The following is a 27,243-nucleotide window of genomic DNA, read 5'->3' on the forward strand; positions in this document are numbered from 1 at the left end:
AGAAGTGATAAGGAAATAAAGCGAGAACCCTACGAGAAGGAGTTCTCGAGCGAGACTGGAATTATTAAAAAAAATATATATATAGCCCGCAAATTGTCTGTGAGCTGATTTCCAGCTACAAGGAGAAAAAGAAAAACAGATTATGCAGGAGGGAGATGCAGGGAACAGGGATTGGGTGTTCTGCAAAGAGAGTTGGAGGTAAATAATTTTGCACTAACTGTTATGCTGATGTTGTGGCTGGTCAAGCAAATGTTTGGCGAGTGAAAAATCGGGCTAAAATCGTGCCGTGTGAACTCGGCATAAGAATGGGAGGTGACAGCTAATGTTACCAAAGAGCCGGTATTACAAAGAATGGCCTACAAAGAATCGCTTCACTGTTTGCAAAAGTCTTGTGATAGGTGTTAATTTCCAACTCTTTAATCCATTAAAGGGGTAGTTCTCCGAAATGTTATCATTCTGTGATCATCTATACACCTCCTTGTCAATCCAAACCTGTGTGACTTCTTTTATTCTGTGGAATACATCAGAAGATACTCTGAAGAGTGTTTCAACTGTTTTTGTCCATACAATGAAAGTCAATGGGGTCCAAAACAACCCTGATTGGACCCCATTGACTTTCATTTCACAGACAAACATTTTTTTTCAAAATATCTTCTTTTGTGTTCCACAGAAGAAAGTAAGTCAGTGTGCAGTTTGTTTCCTGAACATCAATGTAACGATGCATTGTTGGAAAAAGGAACTAGCTAGTCACGACTGTTTCCAGAAACCGTAGGAATTTTCTCGCACATTCATTGTTTGAACCACGTTGGTTAGAACTGTCATTTATTATGTCAAGCAGGTGGTGGAGTGATAACTTAATCAGTTTGAGATCAAATGAATTGCAGATCATTGCTGTAAATAAACACAGCATCTGAGGACTGCTTCGCTATTTTTCTTCTCCTTTATTTTGCAGGTTTCCTTATCTCACTGCAAGGTTCCCACTTTTCAAAAACGGCACTTTAATTCTCTTAACAAACTAAAAGTCACAGAATGAAATTTGTATATACAGTATATGGAATGAAAGATATAGATTGCACTACATGTCAGCTTGCTTAATTTGCTTAAGTGTATGATCTATTTAAGTCCATATGTCATACTAACAAGAAACTATAATTATAACCACAGGTCAAGAGCTGTAGTTCTACAGCTTCACAACTTTGGAATGCTGTTTGCGAATGTTTGCTGGAACTATGGATTCACAAAACACCAAATTGTTAAACTATGCTAAAACAACAGAACTTGTCACCATAACTGGCTAACTATGCTTTTGGGAAATGCACCCCAGGCTGGGAGCAATATAAAAATAATCTCTTTAAAGCAGTGTTTCTCAGCCAGGGGGCCAGGCCCACTATGACCCTAATAAGTATTTATTTATATTTAGTTTTATTAACATAATCTTAATTAAAATGCTAAAAAAAAAAAACTAAAATATAGCTGCACAACATTAAAATTAATTAATATATATGAGTTTATTTTAATGACAACAGAAGATGCATATCAGCATAAATAGGAAGGCCTTCAAATATTATCTTGGACAAAGGGGGGCTTTGGAATCAAACTACAAAGCAGATTCTTCAAACATACAAAATGAATCTACATTGTTAGCACTATGTACAATACACTATTAGTTGAAGACAGTCAGTGTGCATATGCTGAAGCTTGATTTCCAGTGTATGCTGGTGTGTTTGTGAGAGTGTGTCTTTAGAGAATACTCACTCCTGGACTGCTCGTGCTATAGACAGTGCCGTGGATCCTGTTTCATTAACACTGTCCAAGGTCACGTTTGGCAGGTCGTCATCATCACTGTCAATTTTGATTTGTCTTGGCGACAGGCCATTGGGGTATGTTTGTGCTGCCGCAGGGGGAGGACAACAGAGGAGGAGGTTAGTTACATGACTGTAATACACGTACCGCACGAGGCTATTCTCAGGCCCATTCAGAAGCTTACAATATGCTGCATGACACTAAGCAGAAAATAGCACAGCATTTCAGGGTGTTTCTTCAACTTTTGGCACCTTAATGTCCCAAGGGCTGATTTTTATTAAAATGAACAGTTTTCAGTTTTTTTCTGTTTATTATATTAAGGTCACATTAATTGTCTTAGAAACATTATCATGCCTTCATTACTTATATCTGCTACTTTTCAAATGGCCAAAAATTAATAATGCCCAATAAAACATGTCATTTCCACCACAGAATGCTGATAAACATAGTACACTATTTTAAGATGGTGGAAATGACACTGCAGTTTGTTAAATAAATGTCTACAGGGCCAAAAGGGAACAAATATAATATTCAACAAATGCAATATTAATATTATAATATTAAAACATATTGGTATTAACCAGACACAATACATCAGGATTTCCAGCCACAGTAATTTAGCATATACTATTAAGACAGTAAATACTAATAATTATTTGATCTTTTAAGTTTTACAAATTTTTTAAGAGTTTTGTCATTTTTATTAGTTTTTTTTTAGTTCTTCAAATTAAATGAAAATTCGAAATGTTGCCTTAGCAAGTAAATGAAATAAGTTTTTTAAAGTTTAAGTTTTCATCTAATATTTATTTTTCATTATATTTATATGTTTTCTTTAACTTATCATAAATTATTTTTAATAGTTTTAGTTTTAGTTAACACACTAGTAGCAACACTGGTGTGAAGTGACAGAATCCCAAAAGGGCAGATTAACATGGAAGAAACAGGAAAAAGTAGTTAAAAATTTATTAAAATCCTTAAAAATATAAACTACGAGGTGATAAAAAAGTAAACCGTAAATAGAAGCATCTGCCAAATGCATAAATGTAAATGTAAAAATCTTGTTGCTTTATTATCTTGCACCTGGTTACAATGTAATAATACAACAGTTATTTTAATACCGCATGATACATTTCAGGTGTGTGCTTGTTTGTGAGTTTGTCATCAAATACAGGTTTTGAATTCAGACACACCTGTATATGTCACACCTGTATATGTTTAGACCGGCAGTCACAAAACACCCATCTCTGATTACTGGATCTCATTCCCCACAGAACGAGAGCAGCATTCTCCCTGACTCCAAGCTTTGTTAATATTATGTGGGTCTAATTCACTGCTTTCTCAGCAGTCTGTCAGACCTGATCCCGGATCAGAGTTGTCCGTGCTGTCTCCCAATCAGCCCTGGGCAGTGTGTCCTGCGGGTATGTCACCAGCACAGGCGATCAGATGCCCAGAGAGTGTCTAAAGGCAACAGAGCTATGCTGCCACTCGCCCTTTGTTTCTAGGGTGTTGGACATAGTTATGCTGCCAATTTATGAATTTCTGTATGAATGATAAGAACACCTAAGATGTCAGCTATATGATATCAGGTGCATTTACATTTAGGTTTGTCGATTGTCAGTGGTTCTATAGTGTCATTGAATACTGAAAAAATTACATAATTAAGAAAACAAAATACACAATAAATCATGACCCATACCCAAATTCCACAAATTTCCTTCCATCAGAGCAAGTTTTTGTGAGCTGCAACTTCAAACAATGGACTTCAGCAAACCAGACTACATGCTGATATAATTAATGTTTAAAAAATACAAGTACATATAATCTCTGAAGGATCATGTGATATCGAAGACTGGAGTAATACTTGATGAAAATTCAGCTTTTTTCACCCATCACAGGAATAAATTACATTTTAAAATATCTTAAAATAGAAAAAAAAAGTTATTTTAAATTGTAACAATATTTCACAAAATTAATGTTATTACTGTGTTTTTAATCAAAAAATGCAGGAATGGTGAGCATAAAAAAACTTATTTGAAAAATCATTTTAAAAAATCTTACCAGCCCAAACATTTGAACGGCAGTGTACGTACATCCGTAGATCTAATCAGCAATGCTATAAGAACAGACCAGCACACCATTTTTGAGGAGAACCCACTAGTCACGAATTAAGTTAATGTCACATGCACTGTCCTAACTTTATACCTATTGCTTTTTACTGTTAGTCATTATCAAATTCAGCACAAAACTTATTAAATGCCTTTCCAAGGGTAGTTTAAACATCCACTTTAGAGTGCCACAAACGCTCAGCACAACTGATGGAGGATTTCAATGAAAGATTAATTGGACACATTACAAGAGCCTGGAGCTCTTCTCTCTCCTCCTCCATTCTGTCTGCTCAGGCTAGACACAAATCAGTTATAGCAGAAGCTTTGCAACCTCTGTATATGGAATAATGTAAAGCCATTCACATCACAACACTATATTCCACATTGCCTGCATTATTGTGGTACTAGATCAATGTTCAAACAGATTTAAAATCATACTTGTATACTGTTGATCCCCTGATTATTTTTAGTGCAATAAATGCTTTTTATATCTTCTAATTTGCATGTTATTATTAAAATTGTATAATTTTAAGTTTCTTTTACATTTAAATTTTGTTATTTTTTTATATCTATCTGAATAACATTCTTTACTGAACTGTGCAGCACATTTTAATGTGCTATATACTTTAAATAAATTATGTTAGACTAACTCTGTTTAAAAAAAATAACATTAATTTTGAATATACTCTATAGTATGGATACTGTAGACAGCTACCGTGAATAATATGCCCCGTCTCTGTGGACTGTTTCCACCATAATCCATTCACTTTACCTACAGTACATAGCTTGCCTGGATATTCCTTAAAAATTTCCATATAAAGGCAATGACAAAATCGGAGTTCATGAGAGGTGGTGAAGCAAACCCCATGATTTCTTTCTCCTGTTGTTTCCAGCCATAGCCTGTTTCCATGGTAACTCAGCCGGAGATAGAGCTGTGGAGAAGGGCACACCCCCTCCCCACCTCCCCCTGGCAACCTGTACACGAGTATGCGTGTGCAAGTGAAAGTGTGCGCTGTCCATTGTGTTTCCAGCTGTCACTGGCTATGATGAAAACATTTATTTGTGAACATTTACTTGTAAGCATTGCCGATCGGTGCACTTCAGAACATAAGGTTCATACTCATGTCTCTAAATAGTGGTAATGTTACTGTCAGTCACAATCATGTAAGAATATCATCGTCTGCTACCATGTTGACCCCGCCCAGGTCTGACCCCATTTCCTCTGTGCTGCTCCAGAGAACTCTGGGTGGAGTCCATGTTGCTATGTGCCTGACTGCTTGCGGTGCCACCCATCTTCAATATCCGCCCCACCCCATTATGCAAACCTTGTTTTTCCTCTCTTTCTTCCCTTGAAGCTGAGTAGACACCCAGTATTTAAATCCTTCTTCTAGCAGGATGCCCAGCCCTGCCCAACCATTTGGGACAGACACCCTTCCCAGATAAACAAGAGGTTGAGCAACATACAGCTCCCTTGTGCCCTCTGCTCGGGCCGAACACCATTTGACAGCAACACCCAGAGCATCATGGCTTAGTGACAGAGTATTAAAACTCGCCCTACAGGAAACCAACCCTAAACAGCAGTCCCAAAGTACCGTCGGTGAGGTCTCGAGAGTTTGGGAAGGCACCATGCAAGATGTGTGCTTCTAATTAGGGCATGTGGTGAGGGGCCGAGACCTGTCTGCATGACCTTGGATGTGAGATAACTACGCAGGTCCTATGTTTGCAGAAACCACTTTCATCTCAGTAAACAATATTCTGTTTGTTAGAAAAGCAACAGTGTCTTAAGATAATGCACAACTATGGGCTTTACAGTAGTTTTAGGTTGGCAAGTTTAATTTCTTGCCCACCAGACAATGACTGTTTTATCATCCTCTTAGGTTTTTTACAAGCAACTTTTTTTCAGCATAAACGTATACAACTCACAATATATGGGTGTTTCTTCAACTATGGGCATTTTTAGCCCTTTGGAAAATAACAAACGTTTCACACTCTCACTAGTTAATACTAACAATGTCCATCAGTGGACATACATGCATTTCAGAATAATTCTGTCATTTTTGTTTCATGAATATTTCCACCACATCTCCAATGATGTATTGTGTTTAATCGTGTTATGTGGTGGAAAAGACTTTATTTTCAGAGCTAACACATTATGTATCCTAAATACATAGAAGTGAATTGAATTTACTATTAAATTATGGTATTTAACATTTATTTTTCTTCACAAATCACGCTTTTTATTTTATCTTAAGCTATTCACTGACACTGTTGTCTTCTTACATACATTAACTTTATATATAAAAAAAAAACATAGCTATAATATGTTTTCACATCTAAGTTCTCTTGAAAAGAATTCAGATATTTCCAATAAAACGAACAAAGAACAAAGTGAAAATTAACTTTTCCATTCTTTTGGTGTTTTTATTTTTCCTTTCATCTAATTTTGGTCCACTTGTGAAATACTGTTAATATTCATTTACGCTATACACTGCAACGTGAGATAAAATAATGCAAGTGTGACAATACGAAGTGCTACGAATATCTGAATATATAGATATATAGCAATGACGTGCACCTTGCCAGATTTTAAAATCAACAAACAACACCACATTGGCTGGTACATAAATCAAAATTACCGACCACTGCCCAAATGCTGGAGGCAAGAGTTAATTTCCCACCCTGCTTACCTGACTTGAAATTAATATTTTACTTTATATGCCCACCACTTCAAAAGCAGACAGTATGTAAAGCCTGTCACCCAGCACATACTCCCTAACAGCAGGAAGTACACAGGCAGCTGAGGACAAACAGCCCCATATTTGCATATCATTATGAGTACTATGGTGCTTTTCTGTGAAAAAAAGGACAGAGAGATGCAGTTGTCTGAAGCTAGTCTTTCCCTAAAACAAATGTGAAGGAAACATGCTTTTAATCAGCTTTAATTTTTCCCCATTCCAGTTGATTTATTCTCCCCTGTGATCACAATTTCATAAGATTTCAACATTCCCCTTGGGGCAGGCTGATGCTAAGTGCTTCACTCAGGGGCACACCGGTGATCAAGTAAGTAATTTTCAAACTGTCAAGTTATTCCCACTTGCAAACCTCCGACCTTTTTATACTGCAAAAAATCATTTTCTTACGGAGTAATTTTTGTCTTGTTTTTCAATACAAATATCTAGATGCATTTACTTGAAAAGCAAAATGGCTTAAAAAATTAAGTCATATTTTCTGAAAATGTATCAATGAAGTGAGTTTTTGTTTTAAACAAGAAAAATATCTTCCAATGGGGTAAGAAAAAGAATCTAGTTTTCCCTTTGAGTAAGTTTATTTTTCTCACCTAATTTAAGCATAAACTCAGGGATTATTATTATTTTTTTGACTTAATGTCAATGTTCATCTGTCATCTTTGACTTCATGTTCATTTTGCTTCTCAAGTAAATACATATTGTTTTAAGAATGTTTAGATATTTGTACTGGGAAACAAGATAAAAATACTGAGTAAGAAAAAAATGCAGTGTATCAAGGTGTCAGCCCACTGTAACTACAGTAAGTAAAAAAAAAATAACCAACAGGAATTATTGAACAATCCAGAAAGTGGTCCTCACCTTTGCCATGGTACTTGGCCTCGTCCAGGAGAGGTAACATGATGGTGGAGTTGAGGGTTGAAGGGGAGCGTACGGCTGTGGTGTACATGAGGGGCAGTGACTGCACCACCACAGGGATACGGTGCACCTGGCTGGGAAGTTTACTGGGGCTGGAAGTGGGGACGGGGTGGATGATGTGCAAAAATTGCTGGCCTCTAACTCCATGAGAAGAGCCCACCAAGGGCCCGGGTGTCAAAATGGAGGGCATTCCCGAGGAGACTGAGGTGATGACGGAAGGTGAGGATGACGATGATGAAGAGGAAGATGGAGAGAAGGCTGAGGTAATGGGTGAGCTGTTGGATGAAGGAGATGACGTCCGTGTCTTGTTGATGGACAGGTCCACGGGCTCTGTCTGGGTCTGAAACTGCTCGGACGAGAGCAGGTCTTCTGGAGGTTCTGCCTTCACTTTGCTGAGCAGGAGCGGCACAGCCTCCATATCAGGATAGCCGTGCACTTTGGGTGACTGTAAGGAACAAAGACATAATATTTTGTTAAAGAAATTTCTGACGGAAATGTTGAGTAATGAAAAGGGTATACATATATCAAAGATACAAAAAGATTTTTTCTTCTTTATATAATTTCAAATTTAAGGGGGAAAAAAACGGTTTGTAATGTTTTTCAATTGTGACAGCAAAATGATTCAAGGCTCAGTGAGGGAGTCCGTTTTAAACTCTGTAATGGCCCTGAATACGTCTTCGCAACTGTTGTCAATATATTTTTTTTGTCGTAGTCTGGAACACGGACAAAATGTAGCTTTCACATCTAAAAGAACATCATCGTGGAGACCGGATCTGTCAACTTCACATGGGTGTCTGCCCAAGAAAACAGCATAAATAAAGTGCTAGCAGACAGAGCGTTCCTCTCTGCAGCAAGCGCATACGGTGAAATGATCGCTCCTAGGCAGGCAGATAATCATGACAGAGCAGCTCATTAAACCGAGGGGAAAAGTTCTCGAATTGCGACGGCAGATGTGATAAACGGTTTGCTGCAGAATCACGTCTCGACTTTGTTTATAGACTCACTTTTCTTTAGGCAGACTGAGTGGGCCTGTAGCAAATCCACACCGAGCTCATACTATTTTTACTCTGGACACGTGGAGTCACTCTGAGCCTTACCGACCCGTGAATCAGCAGTATGCGGTACAATATAACTGCATTTGAATCCAAAAACAAACAAATGTCAAGCAATTAAATATGCTGACATGACCCATAAAACCCCAGGTTGGGTCATTCAGGGTTCAGAGTGCACTGTCACAGCTCACAGGTCAGGACACATGACCTCAAGGTCAGGCTTACAATACTCATTTGATTGGGCAGGGAAAGGAGCAGTATTTTTAGAACAAAGAGACCCTTTCTGCAAAGTGTGACATTTAACACATTCAAGTGGACACACACACAGCAGTGAATAGTGAACAAACACACACACACACATACACCGTGAACACACACCCGGAGCAGTGGGCAGCCATTTTTGCTGTGGCACCCGGGGAGCAGTTGGGGGTTCGGTGACTTGCTCAAGGGTCTCACCTCAGTCATGGTATTGAGGGTGGAAGAGAGCGTTGTACATTCACTCCCTCCACCTACAATCACTGCCAATACCGAGACTTGAATCCTTAGGGTTACAAGTCCGACTCTCTAACCATTAGGCCACAACTGCCCCGTTGACTGGTGGAGCTATCATGTGATTATAGGGTCTGTAAATATCTCATTTCTCTTTTGTGGGCCAGTTAAAATATTAACATTTTGCATTTGAAAACATGCTGCTTTAACCATCATTTTTTATACCAAACCCCATTAACCCTTTCCCCCAACTTCACTGCATTTGAAGCATTTTAACAATAAAAAGAATTCTAAAATTAATTAATGAAAATATTCTAAAACAAACAAATTGGCAAGACGTTATTAAACAAATACATAAAACATGGGTTAACAATTTAAAACCACAACAGACATGAACGTTTTCAGAAAATGTTATATATCTGTTGATTCAGATTATACATATCACGTCATTTTATTATCCATTAACTTGGTCGCAAATCAAATAATAACCCTTCGGTGAAATGTTGATTTTTCTACTTCGATTCTTTATTTCATAGGAAATGTAGGACATGTAATTTGTACAATGTACTTTATAAATGATAATGTTTTATTATAATGTAGATTTTTAGTGAATTTTAGTATTTTAGTCTTGAAAAATGCTGCACAGCTGCACAGACAGGGTGGTAATCAAACCCAGTGAGTGAATTTCTATTAGCATAGCATGCAATCAGCAACCTACTAATGAGGGTTGTATGAAAGAGGAAGGGAGGTGCCGCTAATGACCAATCAGCATCATCAGACTCGCTATAATTGAAAAACCTGCCTCGGTAATACCTAAGAGATCCTTTGTGTTCCTAGCAAAAAGGACAAAATGTTTCTGGTCATTTCCTTCAGAACACCACCTTGGAGCAGTAATGCAATCGCCATGATTCCTGCTGAAAAAATCACTCAGTAGAGTGTTTGTCTGTAGTGAACTCTCGCTCTAGTTCTATTGAATTCTGTTATGTACCCTTCAGGGTATGCTTAAGAGGCTTTACACTGCATACGTTTTTTTGTTTGTGTGTGTATATAGGACATTGTGCGGATCTGTGCCTGCGGCCACTGTAGCCTCAGGTCTTTGCATCCCCTCTGAGACAAACCTCCTTCTCAAATAGATCTCATCTCCTCTCTTTACACTGTAGTCAGTTTGGCCTTGTAGAGCTCTGAATTTTGTTTCACTGTGTTTTTATTTTGCTCCAAGGCAGGTTCGAGGCACTTGAAGATAAAAACGGCAGATAATCAAGAACTGCACTCATGAGGTGCTCATGATTATTCAGATGGTATCACTGGCTGATCCATTAGGCTGTACACATCATACAGTGTTTCACGATGAAATGTGTAAAGGAAAAAAAAAATCAGATGAAACTGTAAACTGTAGCAAAGTGAAACTGTGAACTATGGTGTACTGTAGCACACATGACCTCCTTTCATATGGAATAAAGTGTAAATCAAAGGCTATGAGGTGATAGTTGTTTTGCAAGAAGATTCCTGTTCTTGTTTGAATGTCACTTTCTGTAGAAATGTTTTCAAACCTTAATAGCTCTCTCCTCTGTACATTCCACCTTGGCTCTTTACTGATGACTTTCACTTTATTCAGGGATCCTGCGTGTGATATCGGTCTAGCTGGTGAGGGCATTAACTGGGGCAAACAATTCTGAGCAAGGTCTTGGCAAGTGGCCACCAGAACGACGACCATGTCCGTGTTTGTTGGATGAGATGCACTTCAAAGAGCCATTGTGTAGGTTGCACACTTCCTGGCGCTAGGCAGGATTGCGACACATATGGATAAATATGTCTACCAGTCTTTGGCAGTAAGGAAGCAAGGTGTTGCTATGCTGGCTTGTGAAGTAGAACACAACAAGGGTACGTCGTTGGCTCTCAGACGCAACTATTCACAAGTTCTCTCTCCAAGAAAATAGTCCATACCTGCATTTGTGCTTTTCTTTTCCGTACCGGTACACCTTTGTAACATATTTACCCCTAAAGAGTGCATATTAGTACCTAAATGCTACATATTAATACCTTTTAAAAGGGTACCGCCCCAATAGCAGTTTTTGTACCTTATTTTCTGAGTGTAGGAAATCTGTGAAGCATGTCAGCAAGATTTTTTTTAAAGATATTTAAGATTAATGTATTTTATGTAATGTATATTTTAGGGCTGTTTCTCTCTTGCGGGCCCCTGGACCCCAGTTTGAAAACCCCTGATATATAGTTTATACATACTCTGATAATGCCTGGAAGAGAGCCTGGATGATCATGTACAGTACAAGTGCACTTAGGTAAGCAGCATATGAAGAATTAATGACAAAAAAGAGAGAATGACTCCCCACAGCAGTGTCTCTGCATCTGTGCTTGAGCCCTGCCAAAATGGCTGCCCTGGCTGCAGTGGCCCTGACTGTAAGCCCTGGGAGCATTCCTGCTCCAGCTGTGGCTCTCCACATCAGGGCTGCTTTGCACACACACACACACACACAAGCGCCTGGGAGTAATTAGGGGTATCTCAGTGAGGGGGTGGGCGTGAGAGGGGTGAAAGAAGTAGAGGGTGGTATGGGAGTGTAGATTGGAGGTTAGGACAAAAATTGTATGAAAAACAACTGTTCTCTTACCCCTCTCTCAGATTCCAGAGGTTCTGCTTTGACTCGGACTGCAGGCATTCCGTCTAGCATTAACATCCTGTTATTGATGGCGTCTGCGAGCCGAGAGAGAGAGAGAAAAAGAGAAAGGCATGAGAAAGCTGCTGCGTGTGACTCCTCTCACCTTTTCCGTGACTAAATCAGACCTAGTAAGCTCTGAACAATAGCACAGGCTACAATGCAACAGGCAATGAAGTCATCAAGGTATGCAGTTAGTAAACAGTTCAGGTTTATGGCCGAGGGTAAACAAACGCATCTGGGCTGTATTTTGGCTGGTATTTTACACCTAAATAGTTGTGAAGAGTGAGTGACACAGAATGTAGCATAGTAAGGAAGCCATAACACTGAATCATGTCAATGCTGAGAGAATACAGGATAAATACAGTATGAAGTATGGTTTTATATATAATTTATATATAATAAACACAGATAATTATATCCCCCTTGAATCCCAAAGCCACTCCATCAGCTGAGGCAACATGTTATGGTTACTCTATTCTGTGCCTGGTTAAAAATAAACCAAAAAAACAATCAATCAAAATGTTCATTGATGATTTTTAGTTACATATCACATATATCTGAAGCTAAAATGGTCAAATTAAACATATACCTTTTGTGATTTTATTAGCCTTCAGTTAGCAAGCTAATAGCTAGTGCTGGGTGATATACCAGTTATTGGTGATGTACCAACTACACACACGGTATACATTAAAAAAAAACCTGCATACCAGTACAAGTGGCTGAGCAACATGTACAGTGTCATGAATTAAGAGGGGATCCCTGTTAACTGCATAGACTTGTTCTGAGTCTGACTAACATTTGGAGAACTATTAATAACATACAACAAATTATTTAACTGGACAAATAAACCAACTGTAAATAATAGTTAACAGAAACCAGAGAAGCTGAAGATGCTGCAGGCAGAGCAAACTCACTTCACCATGCTTATTGGAAAAAAAAAAACTAAATCCTGAATTGGGGGTGGGGGTTTATGTGAATATATCTCTGGGGAACTGGCTGTCTTCAGAAAAGTTTAGATGGTATTTTCTTTTTATCTTACCTCCATATATATTGCATATGTATGTAGTATTTAAAAGTGCAATGCTGCTGTGTTTACAGCGATAACCAAGGAAACTCTGTATCGCTGCTGTTCCATAAGTGCCACCTGCTGTCAGAGAGTGAATTTACGTCTTATTCAGCCCATCTGCTGTTTTTGTTTCATGCAGATATGTTTTATGTAGCATAATTTCAAAAATCTAAGGTCAGACAATTCTGTTATTGCTTCAAAATTTTAAATTATACAATCTATTTTACATAAAAAATATGTAGCATGTTTGTTTGGATTGTGATTAAAATGCAGTGGTTCTGCAACTGTTTCATGTATTCTGATTCGTACAAAGGCACAGTCAGGGAAAAACCGTGATAAATTGTGGAACCATCAGAATCCTAAAAAAAACAAAAAACAGTGATACAGATTTTGGCCAAACCACCCAGAACTGCTAATAGCAATAAAAGGAAAGCTCTACTGAATAGCTTGAAACGTTTTTGATTGCACTTAGTCGTGCAACCAATCAGCATTTACGTGTCGGTAAGTTTTGCCTCTTTGTGGCCATCTCTGTTTGAAACCTGCAATTGCAGTTATTTGTGGAATTATCATCTTTACATGAGTTGCGCATCGGCATGGCTCCTCAGCGCAGATGAATCTAATGTTTTGAGGAGTATGTGTGGCTGTCAGTCACCGCACTGGTGTGGATACTGTACTTCAGAATCACAGATTCTACGTCTTGAAAGTATGACCAAATAAGAATTTTCACCGGAAAATGTCATTTGAACAAGTAAGTAACATGTCTGCTACTTTTGCTCTGACCAACTGAGAAAAAAAAAGCATTACGATAAATCGCACTACCAATGGTGATTAAATCTAACGATAGCTTAAAACGTCTTTTGCTTTTGACTACAGGTGAATCTCCAGTTGTCACTGATGATTGTAGTTTGGACCTTTCTGGATTACAATCTGCCATCAAAATAAATTTAATTATTCCAGCTGCTGTGAGAAAAGGCTATATATGATCTGTCACCTGCAGTATCCTCACATGCGACATAGCCTACTAGCCGGGACTCCTTCTTAATGTATACAGACGTGACAATGACGCAAAGTCAAATGGTGGCAAACTCGTATTTCCTGCGGAAACCTATCAGTACCACTCAAATTAGAACACATTATTACAAGTTTACCATTGTGAATCGGGCTAAGGTAAGGAGATAGTTTTGAACACTGGCTGGTTTTGGATCATTTTTAACCAAAAAAAGTTACGGACTGCAGCTACAATATAGGGATTATAATGGAAGAAAAATGAAAAAAAAAGCTCCCTTTGAAAAGATAAAATGAGTCTAATCCAGCCAAATGAGTAAATAAATAATTGGATAATGCTAAGAAAATCAGATGTCAGTGTCAGCTGTCTTTTTAGACATTGTTAAAAGCATTGCTTGCACAAACTCAATGTGACAGAATTATATTCAAAGTAACCTCATTACAGTTTACTTGAGTAGCTGAATGTGGATACGAAAGGCTGATTGATTGATTCAGTCATTTATTTATTTAAAAAGAGACATTGTACATTAAAAAACATTAAAGTAAATGCAAATGTACCCAAATTAGCCAAAAGGCTAATTTTCAGAAGTCCCTCTGCCTGGTGTTTTTATGCAGCAAAAAAAAAAGAATAGAGTAAAATATAAAGCATATAGAGCTCAGTTAAACAGCACATCCTGTATAATATACTTAAATTATAAAAATATAGTATAAATACGGTCTTGCTGCAGAAAAAAACAACATCATTAACAACTTTATTGGTTATTAATATGCCAATTCCTAAGATATTTGAATAATTAATAGGATGTATGTCCTAAATCTCGTCAAAATCCATCCTAGACCACCTTTGAACGTGTTTTCAGTGATCCGTTCACCGGAAACTCATTAATGCCAGGTGTAAAGGGGGCCTGTAGATAGGAAAGAACATGTAGCATCACCTAGGCGACCATGTCTGTATAGAGCTAGTGCTAGCAAACACGTGCACTCACTCATACAAAACATACACACACATCTACATACGTGCACGCAAACTGCTATCACAGTCTCCTGACATTTCTCTTCTTGTATATTCACACAAACGACAAGACTTTCTAACAGAATCCATGTCTTTGTGCAAACTCCTCTCAGGCGTCTGAGCCTTGGAACAAAGATTCCAGCCTTGTTACAGCTCTGTGCTTTACAGTGGGCATTGCTCTACCAGACTCTCTCACACATGAAAAAGTGGCCATCTCCCTCAACATCCAAGGGATGCACAAGGACAGCTTTAATGAACTGGTGGAATCTGATTTCAAGTTAATATGGCTCTTGGAGCACTGCATGATGGGGAGATGAGATGCTCCAGCACTCCCACCGAGACAGTTTCTCTCCCCCGTCTACTCAATTTACCATGTTTAACACCATAAAGGCACAGTAATAGACGCATGAGCATCTTGGGAAATGCAATATTCATGTTTCCTCATGTTTGTTTGGGTTTCGCCTGTCGGAAGGGACAAGCTCGCACACAAACAAACAGATAGATGACTTGTCTTGAGGATAGAAAAGAGTGAGCATAAATCTCTGCCTGTCAAAATGACTTACTTAGATGTGACAGATGCTCCTACGATCCACAGACGAGTGTTGCAAACACGGTCAGTGTGGTTTTCGGAGTTGTTACAACTCTTAGAAAAGGGAACCTTACGAAAGAGCCAATCACAACAATGCGATTGTTGCTCAGAGGGATGTGTCCCGAAGTAACCCGTGCACTTATTATTTTAGCAGCAGCACATGATGGAATGCAAGCAAAGCAGATACGCTTTAAACATCTCTATTACACTTCACTCCTGGCATGGGCGGCAGGAAATGAGGCCCAGTTCTCGACTCAGCACTTAGGCTGAACCCATTCTGGTGAAGATGAGAGAACACTACGGTCCACCGGATGAACCAACATTTTCATGTTTTTACAGGCAGTGTTCACTTTCACACAGTTATTGTTTTGGTAGTGATTGTGCTTCGACAAAAAAAAAGAAGCTAATATTTTGTCATGTCGTGTTTAATAATTTTTGTCTTAATTTATACATTTTTTAATAAAATGGTATAGTTTTACTGAGGAAAAATAACATGCAAAATGACAAAACCCTGTGTCAAACAGTAAACAGATCAAACTATTTTCCAACATTTTGAAAAATGTATAACAATTAAACATCTGAACATATCAAAAACGTTTTTACATACACTACTGTTGAAAAGTTTTGGGTCAGTAAGAATTTAATTTTGAAACAGAAATAAGTTAATATATTTATTCAGCAAAGAAGGCATTAGGGCTGTCAAAACAAAAATAGAATTTCGAATATTCGTCGAATTTAAAATAAAAATCCACATTCGAATGCAAAAACGTTGCATTTGAATTTTAGGTGTGCGTCAGACAGCCTTATCAGTGGCGCACAAAATGCGACGACGATGTAAGTGTCATTGCATTTTAATGTTTTTGTTAGTCTATCCAGTTGAACACACTAGATGCGGAGCTGCTACGTTGTTCATTCAAAATATTGCGGGAAAAAAGAACATCAATGCGGAGATGATGTTTTCGTCAAAACCGAAACCATACCATTCACACAGAATGCATATTTATCACATTTTCTAGAGGGACATCTATCACCATTGCACTCGCGTCTCGCACAAGAGAGCGGCATGTTTAGAAAGCTATGGAAAATTAATATAAGTTAAACTTTTTAAAAACATGTCTCAAGACTTTATGGCGGTTTTTCCCCATCCCACTGCATCTCATGTTTTTACATGAAGAAAGTACTCTTTGTGATTGGTTTTCGGTCCTTTGTATTAAACTATACATACATGCATGATTCTGTTTTGTTTCTAATTGTTTAAGCAACTTTAATTATATAAGGTTTATAAACATTATTTTAAACATTATGCACTTTTTTCAAAGATAGTCGTGTTATTTTATTATGCTTTGAAGAAACATGCATAATATTTTGCTGTACAAAATTCGAATTTAGTTTTTCAGCCATTTTGACAGCCCTAGAAGGCATTAAATTGATCAAAATTGACAGTTAAGAAATGTATCATGTTACAAAAGATTTCTATTTCAAATAAGCACTGTTCTTTTGACCTTTCTTTTTATCAAAGAATCCTGAAAAAATGCACAACTGTTTTTAACACTGGTGCTTAAGAAACATTTTTATTATTATCAAAGCAGCATATCAATGATTTCTGAATCATTGTGTGACACTGAAGACTGCAGTAATGACTGCTGAAAATTCCGCTTTGCCATCACAGGAATACATTTCATTTTAAAATGCATTAAAATTGAAAAACGTTATTTTAAATTATAATAATATTGCACAATATTACTCTTTTTACTGTATTTCAGATCAAATAAATGCAGCCTTGGTGAGCATATGAGACTTTATTTATGTCTGTAAGTATGCATGTTAGCCATTAGCAGTTACACTGTATTTAACAAGCTTTCTGGCTTTTCTTAGAAAGGAGTCTTATTTATGTGAAGTTAAAAGCAAAATATAATTTCTGTGTGAATTTTAACCCAACGTTCGTCATTGACAAAGCGTGCTTCCAAGCTAATCCGTGTGCACTGGATTGATATTGTGATCAGGATGTCCAATGGCTCCAGGTAGTGGTAGGCTGAGATAATGTTGCCATGGCAACTCAAGTTGGAGCTCAGAGGGTTATTGTCCTTCTGTATTGACATGCGAGGTTTCACAGTTGACCAGGGCACTCGCTGTTCAAGAGCCGGCTATTTTTTTTGTGTCCAAGGAGCTGTCATCACGCTCATGTGTATTGTGTAAGCATATCACTCTGAGACATTGATCATTAGATCAGATAAATGAACCAACCTCTTACCTAACTAACCTTGTCCCTTAAGAGAGCTCCAAATGGGAAATCAATACCACGAGCAAGGTCTCAGTTGTTTCATTAACCATCAAATGAACAGATTATTAGCATAATTGAGTACAGCACCATGAGGTTAACATTTAGGCACAATTTGTCTATCTTAGCTCCAATTGATTAACACTTAATCAAGAGGTTGTGATGGAGGATGGTGTATCGCCAACTGTAGGTAACAGTGCCAAGGTGATACGAGAGGCAAGAGTAACGATGACTAATTCTAGATCCATTTTCCTCCAAACAGCGCAAATGTTCCACGTCAAATCATCGGTGTGATTTATCTAATCAAGTATACTGTCAGTGTATTACCCTGAAGACCCTAACAAAGGAATTTTCACATTAAGACTTAGATGTAATGATATTGTTTATGGATAATGAATAATCTTAAGTTTAGTTATACCATTTGTTTGCCATGGACTGCCTTCAATTTGATCAAACACACAGAACAAGAGATCTGTATGCATTTCCCTCTACTGGGGAACACAAAAGAAGATATTTTGAAGAATGCTTCAACTGTTTTTATCCATACAATAAATAAAAACTTATTTTGTGTTCCCCAGAAGAAAGAAAGTCATACAGGTTTGGAAAGACATTCTTATTATAAGGATGTTTCATTTGTTATCCATACAATAAATAAAAAATAGTTTGGACCCCATTGACTTTCATTGTATTGTCAAAAAACCCATTGAAACATTTTTCTAAATATCTTCTTTTGTGTTCCACAGAAGCAAGAAAGCAATACAGGTTTGGAATGACACAAGGGTGAGTAATTGATGACAGAATTTTCATTTTTGGGCAACTATCGCTTTAGACCTGAAGAAATGGAAAGAGAACAATGGAGTGAGAGAGAGAGATCACCTTTCCATTTCACCGGGATGCTGAAATGAAATGGTGATCCCAGGTGTGAGTGTTATGAGCATGGGTGGTGCAGTGGCTGAGTGCTCAGGCATCTCATTGCCATGCACGGCTGGAGCCGTCCCCCAAGAGGCTCCCTGAGAAGAATGAGGGCAATTCAACTGGAAACAGGGCAACAGGGAGGAGGTCCGCCTGGGATCTGATTCCGGCTGAGGATGGGGGAGCCAGGGGAGGGGATTGGCTGGCCCTCCCATGCCCAGCCGTAGCTCCAGAACTCCCCGATGGACGTGGGTGCCGGCGGAGACACTGCGCGGGGGGCGTAATCGCCGAGCAGACCCCAACGAATGATGAGCGGATCAATATGAGGTGACAGGTCTGGGTGGAAAAGCCTGACCTTCCTGGACCCCACGCTGACCTTGCTACACAGTGATTAAAGAGCATTCAACTTACCCCCCTGAAGCCCGTTGCATACCTCATTGTGTAACTTTCTGCCTTGCCAAGCCTGGTGTTGCATTGATGTGAGGGGTGTTGCGGTGCACAGGAGGAACCTCTATTTAAGTAGTTTGGAGGTATTTCTAGAGTAATATAAATCTGTCGAGGCTCAAGGTGTATAAAACTTGTTTGACATCTAAAAGTCTGGTCGATACAGACAAGAAGATAATTGTTTTTGTGTTATGTCTGATATTAAATTCTATACTATTTTACCTAAATAAACTAAAGAAAAATACAAAAAACTTTAATTGTTTCAAGTGAATTTACACATCACAACATTGCATGTGCAGTATGACAAAATGGGTATTCATTTTAAGATTTGCTAAAGTTCACATTTAACAATGTTATTAAATTAGGTAATATAAATGCAAAAATAGGGGAAATGAGCATGCAGTGTTAATTTTTTACTATTATATTAATATTTTTAATTAGCTTTTATTTTAATATTTTCAACTATCTTTTTAATTTTAATTTAAGTTTTAGTAATATGGTTATGTTCTTTTGTCATTTGGATTACTTTTTTAACTTTATTTCCTAACAGTAATATAATGTTCTATATTCAGTTTTATTTCAGTAATTTCAGTACTTCAACTTAAATGAAAAATATAAATTTTGCCTTGGTAACTAACAAAAATAAGTAAATTAAGTCTAATATTTACATTTTATTTCAGCTTTATTTCAATTAGCAAAAAAAACATTTAATAGTTTTAGTTTTAGTTAACAACAACAACACTGCCATGCACAATATAATATTCTATATACTGTACAGTAGGCCAATATGTATTCAACAATATAAAAAAATGTGTAATATCAGCCGATAAATTACATGGTACTATACCGATATATTATGTATCCTACAATAAAATACTCAAACATTTCAGAATAACAAGACAAAATTCATTTGGAACATGAGCAGAAAAGAAAGAGGAACAGGATGATCATCCTACTGCTTGGAGGCGTTTCATATCTGAAATTTTAGATTTTTGCACTGGAGGAGTAGTACACTAACAGACGGGTTCCCTTGGTCCTGCCAATGCTTTGTTCCCATGTCGAGAGCCCTGAGCAACTGTGGGCATCTGTGGCACAGAGGCTAGTCCTGCTGCCACGGACCGAAGGGGGAAATGCGAATGGGGATGAGAAGAGGAGAAGGTGGTTGGGGAGGGAGATAGGCACTGGAGCCCAGCCAAGAGCCAGATAAGAACACTGAACTCAAACATGCCAAGTGAGCCTCTCAGGCTCAACCAGAGCAAAACAACAGCATTTTAAGTAACATCAGCCTCCACACTGAGGATAAGAGCTATTGAGAGCTGTTCCCCGTTGAGCTCTTGTAAATAGATTACCTTGTCGTTTGAGTTGCAAAAAACGAACCCTTTGGAAATATTAAAGGGGTCATATGATGCTTTTTTTAAAGATCATTATTTTGTGTATTTGGTGTAACAGAATATGTTGACATGCTTTAATGTTCAAAAACCACATTATTTTTCAAATACTGTACATTATTGTAAGTCCTCTATGCCCCGCCTCTCTCAAACGCTTCGTTTTCGTTACTGAAACCACGCCTTTTTTCTTTGCGTGCACATTTGGGCGGCATTATGCTAATATTTCCACATAGTGAGGTAGATATGTGGGGGCGTGTTAGAACGAGCCGTTTTAGGGGGGCGTGGCAGAGTCTTAACTTTGATAAAGAATATCTCTTTGGTTTTGAGACTTTAGTCTTTGCAACTTCAGGGATCTTATCTATGCACAATCAGCTTGTAACATGCCAAAGAGAAAGGAAAACTTGAAATCGCATCATATGACCCCTTTAAAGATGAATTGTGCAATTTCGGAACCACTAGTGCTACCAACAGATTGTAAAAACATTGACTGTCTGTAAAGAGGCTTCCTGAAGACTGGTTAGATAAACAGTCTTCCATTGTTCGCAAAAACAGATAGCTCCGGTCCAAAGTCAAAATACAAAATTACAATTACCTTTAATTGTAAAGTCAAAAATTGTTTTTACATACAGAAAGTCCACATGATGCAATGAGAATAAGGCTTCCCCTGGGCACTGTCAGACAATGTCTGCAAGACAGAACTCAGCTCAAGCTCACTTCCCTCTTTAGAGGCCCCATAAAAAGCAAATAATACGAGTCAGCACTCTGTCGTCCCCAGCAGAGAACATGCAGGCTAAATACCACCTTTCCATTTACTGTCATGCTGGACATAGAAATTCCTTAACCTATCAAGAGTTAGGGGTAATTATGTGATAAGCTTAATGTTTCACTATCAATAATTTTTTTGTTCGCACATGGTCATACATTCATTTTTGAGATCTACGGTCAACCATTAACCAGCATCTGCTTCCAAGAACTGATAAAATCAAGTTTTGGAACAATTTGTATTATGAAAACACACACACACATATATATATATATATATATATATATATATATATACTATATATAATATATACTAAATATATACATACTATATATAAATGAAATAGAACTGAAATTTGCTGAATATATGACGTAATACTATGGCACTACCATCCGACACTATCACTTTTTTGTTGCACGCTTAAAAACTTTTCACAAGTGGAACTTCACCAAGTTCATCTTACACATCTAAGGTCATGTATTGTCTGAGTATGTACTGCATTTGAAGAGGAACTTAATTCTTGATGGCTAACAAAAACAAACAAACAAACAAAAACAAAAAAACATTAACTTCTTCCCTTACACAAACTGAACAGCGAATGAATTTCAGAAAGCATCATAACATACAATCACACCCACATTCACATCTCTTCTTGGTGGATATCGTGGATTCTAACCCCAATGCCTCCCATACTTCGGTGCGGACTGTATTTCTTGGTTAATCTTTTCTGCCATACTGTGAATGACTTCAGACTTTCCATTTCATAAGGCACATTTTCCTTGGCAGGCAAGTCTGCCCTAAGACTTTGGCTGCTTTTAGGACCTTTTTGGATTCGAGCTCTAGAGAGATGTGCTGCTTCAGTACCAGCTGAGTTTGTGGATAAGTAATGTGAGCATGTGTTCTCTTCCCTGCGCATCCAGGTGGTAGCGCTTCACCTCAGGGAGCCCACTTTGCCATTTTTCTCTGGCTAAAAACAGCCACACAACAATGCCTGTCATTCACTCGGGCCCCCAACCAAGCAGATTCGCTGTCTTGTAGCTCTCTTTATTTTTCTGAGTGTGACAAATGTACTCTGACTCAGAGATGAACAGAAAAAGTGCTGAAAGACATGACCAGATAAACTCTTCTGAACAAAAAATGAAGTCACAAGGGAACGTACTACTCTCGAATGCCAGTTTTAGAGCAATGTCAATGCAATCAAGATGCACAGAACATAATCCAGTTCACCTAGAAGAAGCCCTAAAGCCCATCAGCACAGTCAAATGCTGGGGCCAGCTGTCAAAAGACTGAACTGTACATCAATTTTACACCATTACCCCCATCACTAGGCCTCACACACCTGATAGGAAGTGAGAGACCTTTAATAGAACGCTGAGGCTCTTGTAAACACTAGGCCAACTTTCCAAACCACAGGCTGACGGAAGCACCCGTAGTCTAGCAAATTGCCCTTGGGCTCTGGCTATTTCTGCACGGGGAGATCCTGTGTCAGTGATCCAATGAGGATAAGACAGCTCAGCCCATGAGAAACTGCCCTAGTCCGCACCACTTGCATATAAACGGCTGGACACAGTCAAACTCTGGCACTGTTGTACCTTTATGATGGAGCAAGAGAAATCGTGGCTATTTCTGCCATTCAGTTTGTTCAGAATTCAGAAAAGGAAAGAAATCGGGTATTAAAATGCCCATTAGGCTTTCAAACATATTCATGAAACACAAATATTAGCCTATTCTGAAATCCTTTCCCATATTACATAATATTACAAGATAAATGATACCACTCAGGTTTATTTACTGATTGATCTGAGCTATGGGGGTGAGAGGTCATGAGTTGTGTAAAAGGCAATCAAGGAGAAAAGAGGGGACAGAGTCGACTCTTCACTCATCCATTTTTTAAAACCACAAAAATAATGTTCAGTGGAATCCATGTTATAGAATGTAATGCTAGGAAAAATACTAATACTACTGTTTTGAGAAAATATACATCATCTACACAGTTGCAATATTTGCATCCTCCTGGTCACCTGTTCCTAATCAGCATTTTCAGCTGAAAAATCTGTGTCAAAGTTTGTGAAAACAGAATTAAAGGGCTTAGTATCAGTAAACACATCCGTAACACATTTAGTCAGAGCTTAGCTATTTTGTTTGAAGTTTCAGAATGTAGCGAGACAGGCTTTTAACTGAGCAGCAAAGGGGCGTCTTTACCGCTAAAGCAAAGGCATTGTGGGTTTTTTCATTCACGTGGCTTTGCAGCTTCTCGTAAACCTGTCTGGCTTCCTGAGCTTTGGTTCCTCTGCCAAATCTGTCTGACCTCTGACAAATTTCTCATGATTTTCCAACATATCACCACATACACACACATACGTATTTCCGTCTCAGTAAAGTGTTATACTGGTTTAACAGTAACAAAGTTGAAATAGGGCAGGATGATATATTAAATATTCACAATATATTTGCAGTGATTTTTCTGGCGACATAAAATTATGCAACAATTGTTGGTTGTTAAGTTTCAATAAAATAAAGTAAAACAGTGTGTGGAAATGCGTAAAGCATTAAATAAACCAGATTTTTACTTTTAGTTCTTACATTAAATATATTTTTTAATCTACTTAATTCAGAGAATAGAATTTAACAACAAAATATTTAATTTCTTAGCTATACTGCCCAGCCCTAAAATTAAATACATAGAAATCTGCTGTTACCTACACTACTAATCTGCAATGGTAGGCTGCAGAAGAGAGGGGCGACCCCAGCCACTGCTAGCACACCTCTTCCCTTCAGCCACTGCTAGCACACCTCTTCCCTTCCCTCTTTAGTTAAAGTGCAGTGGTCTCAGTGGCCCGTGCTTTAAAATAGACCTGACACAAAAACTTCAATTGCTCCGAGAGGTATGGGCGGAGTGGTCACCGCAGAGGGAATTAGCTGGAGAGAGGTGAACTTAAATGCTGATGATCTGTGCTGGATCAATAAGGAATGCGCATGTGCTGCTATGCTGCTCCTACTTCATATTTTCTCCCTCCAAGCCTTCAGTTTGCACAGGAACTGGAAATCCAACCTCATCTCCAATTCAGAAAAGAAAGCTAATGAACTGCCTCTGACCAGTAATGCCTCACAGCTCTCGCTCTCTTTCTCTCCCTCTCAGAGTGTGTCACGTCTCAAGTCTGCAGTTGGAGTACTGTAAGGTGACCATATTTCCCAAATGAAAACCGGGGACATTTCTAGTTTAGTAGTGGTATTGTTAATGAAAATGATTAAGAATCATTTTTGGTAATTGAAATAAAGCTGAAATAAAACAAATGATAAATATTAGATGAAAAACGTAAACTTAAAAAGAATAAAAGCAATTATCCCCAAGAAGTCATGAACTCACCAGTTGCTACTAAATGGTTACTATACATATAGCTGGCAAAGTCTCATAAAATAAACAAACAGCAACGAAAATGTAACCATTTATTGATAACCCATTATTAATCCTTCCGCCATGCAATGTACAGTAGTTCCCTCTCGAGCTTTCACGAGACATCACGGAGACATTTCTCCGTTATGGGAACTCCTTCCCTTCCAACCTTTCCTGAAGTCCTATTGGCTCACGCCAGTCCAAATGACTGGCCAATTGTTGCGAAGTATGCAAATCGCATGCAAATACTGATGCGCTCGAGAGGCAGTATAAAATGCGGTGCACGTGACAATTACATCAGAATCTTCTCCTTCACTTTGCTGAATAACCTAAGAATATGGCTTATAAACTATTACAGCTCACTTAAGGTTCGCTCATCAGAGGGCGGTGCCTGGATTGCCGCTCCTCTGCAGCGTTCAGGTGAGTATGACATTTTTCTTCAGATGCCAGATGAGTCCGTCTGCCCTCTATCAGTGGTGGACCATAAGGACTCTGGTGATGAGTTCATGCCGACAAAATGTCCGCATTCCTCTCACCCATCGAACCTGCAGGACATCAGCCCGGCTTCTCACGTCCCCCTTCCATGGCGGAGCGGAGAGCTGAGTGCAGATACTGGAGCTAAGTGTTCTCATGTCACCGCAGATGCCGCACGACCCACTGTCTAAAAAGTGTGCAGCTCCCCGCCTCAGAGCGGCATTCTGCCGTGTGCAAAGCACAATCTCTGACTCCGCACTCGTTCACACGATACCAGCCCCTCATCAGCGGCTGCCGTGTTTGGAAGACACTGCTCTCTCATTCACATGATACCAGCCCCAAATCAGCGGCTGCCGTGTGTAGAGGACTCCGCTCTCTCACTCATTCAGGGCGATATGCAGCCCCCGCTTCAGTGCGGCGACAAGTGCTTCAGTCGCTTACCCACTCACCAGCAGTAAAGCGGCAAGGAGTGCACCACATCAGTGGCTGCCGTGTTTGGAAGACACTGCTCTTTCATTCACATGATACCAGCACCACATCAGCGGCTGCCGTGTGTAGAGGACTCCGCTCTATCAATCATTCAGGGCGATATGCAACACCCGCTTCAGTGCGGCGACAAGCGCTTCAGTCGCTTACCCACTCACCAGCAGTAAAGCGGCAAGGAGTCACCTGATGCCCCTGCTTGGAAAAGCACGCGAAGGCAAGGAGTCACCTGATGCCCCTGCTTGGAAAAGCGCGTGAAGGCGAGGAGTCACCTGATGCCCAGGCGCGCGTCTTATCAGCCTTCCAGATTTCGCTGGACTATTACGTCAGTTGTTCACGCCCCTACGAAGTGGTGTTCAACTGGGTCGTATAGCCATTCACAGTCTGTAGTGACAGACGCAGATGCCGCCGCCCACACTGGTTAAAATGCGCGCCATGCAAAGCAATGAGCCTCGTTTTGCCGAGGTGCACTTTCCAGCAACAGACCGCGAGATCGAGGTCTTCTTTGGCGCACGGCTCATCACAGTGCAGGGACACCAGGCCCGCGACCGCTGCTGCCAGGAGCCGGATGTGCGGAGAAAAGTGTAAAGGGACCCGGGAAGAGGCACCATGGCAAGCGGAGGAGCCCGCGCCGTGACTCCCGCCCGTCGTCAGCTGACAAGCCGTCATCCTGACAGCCCGGAGAGGAGGGAAGAGTAGCCTACGCGATCGGCCCAGCCCCCAATCTGTCTCAAAATTGTTCAAATTTGTGTTTGATGTGTGTGGGATCATTAAAAAATGCATACATGTGCATAAAAGAGCTCTTTCCTCCTCACTCAGTCAATGTAGCGCCGCTCGCCCCGCCTCAGAGCGGTGCAGAGCCGCTGCTCACACATGTTATAGCCGTGCAGCACTCGCTGGCGCATCCAACGACCAAGCCGCTATGTCAGTTCCTGAGCGCGTGGGAAACTATTCCGGGAATCTCGCGCTGGTTACTCCGTGTGATAGAGCGTGCGTACGCCCTTGAATTCAGACGCAGACTACCCCTTTTCAACGGCATGGTGAAGTCTCTAACATTGCCTCGAAATGCCCTGGTTCTGAGACAAGAGGTATGCAACCTGCTAGAAAAAGGAGCGGTAGAACGAGTCCCTCCGAGTGAGCTGGAGAGCGGGTTTTACAACCACCATTTTATGGTGCCCAAGAGAGATGGAGGACTCCGCCCGATTCTAGATCTCAGGCCCATCAACAGAGCGCTCTGCAAGCATGCGTTCAGGATGATAAAACAGATCCTGGCACGAATTCCCCCCCGGGTACTGTTTGCGTCCGTGAATTTAAAGGACGCGTACTTTCACATTCAGATAGCAGCGCATCACAGACGCTTTCTGAGATTTGCTTTCGAGGGCACAGCGTACCAATAATCTGTTCTCCTGTTTTGGTTGGCTTTGGCCCCGCGCACTTTCTCGAAGTGCATGGACGCAGCTCTGTCAGAGGCTGCTGGGACTCATGGCAGCGGCATCAGTATGTCATCTGGGTTTACTACACATGCGCCCGCTGCAGTTATGGCTGAAATCTCGAGTCCCATGGACGGCGTGGACCGTTTGCGCATCGCAGTCTCTGCATCGAAGCCCTGAGGCCGTGGCGCAAAGATCTCTTCAGCCGGGGGGTTCCCCTGG

The 27,243-nt window shown here is 39.6% G+C and overlaps 1 protein-coding gene across 2 annotated transcripts in view; it reads right to left on the bottom strand.

Annotated features, from left to right (window-relative positions):
- The window catches only part of LOC107720110 (Krueppel-like factor 12), a 47,061-nt gene that overhangs the window by 9,906 nt on the left and 9,912 nt on the right, over positions 1-27,243 (bottom strand). For both annotated transcript variants that reach the window (XM_016527715.1, XM_016527712.1), the window contains exons 2-4: positions 11,736-11,818; positions 7,514-8,015; positions 1,756-1,891 (exon numbers count right to left, since the gene is read on the bottom strand). In XM_016527715.1, coding sequence (XP_016383201.1) covers positions 1,756-1,891; positions 7,514-8,015; positions 11,736-11,801 — 704 coding nt within the window. In that variant the 5' untranslated portion in view covers positions 11,802-11,818. The remainder of the gene's footprint in view (positions 1-1,755; positions 1,892-7,513; positions 8,016-11,735; positions 11,819-27,243) is intronic.

The sequence above is a fragment of the Sinocyclocheilus rhinocerous genome, unplaced genomic scaffold (genome assembly GCF_001515625.1).
Source record: "Sinocyclocheilus rhinocerous isolate Xijiao unplaced genomic scaffold, SAMN03320098_v1.1 scaffold631, whole genome shotgun sequence".
In the NCBI taxonomy this organism is placed as follows: Eukaryota; Metazoa; Chordata; class Actinopteri; order Cypriniformes; family Cyprinidae; genus Sinocyclocheilus; species Sinocyclocheilus rhinocerous.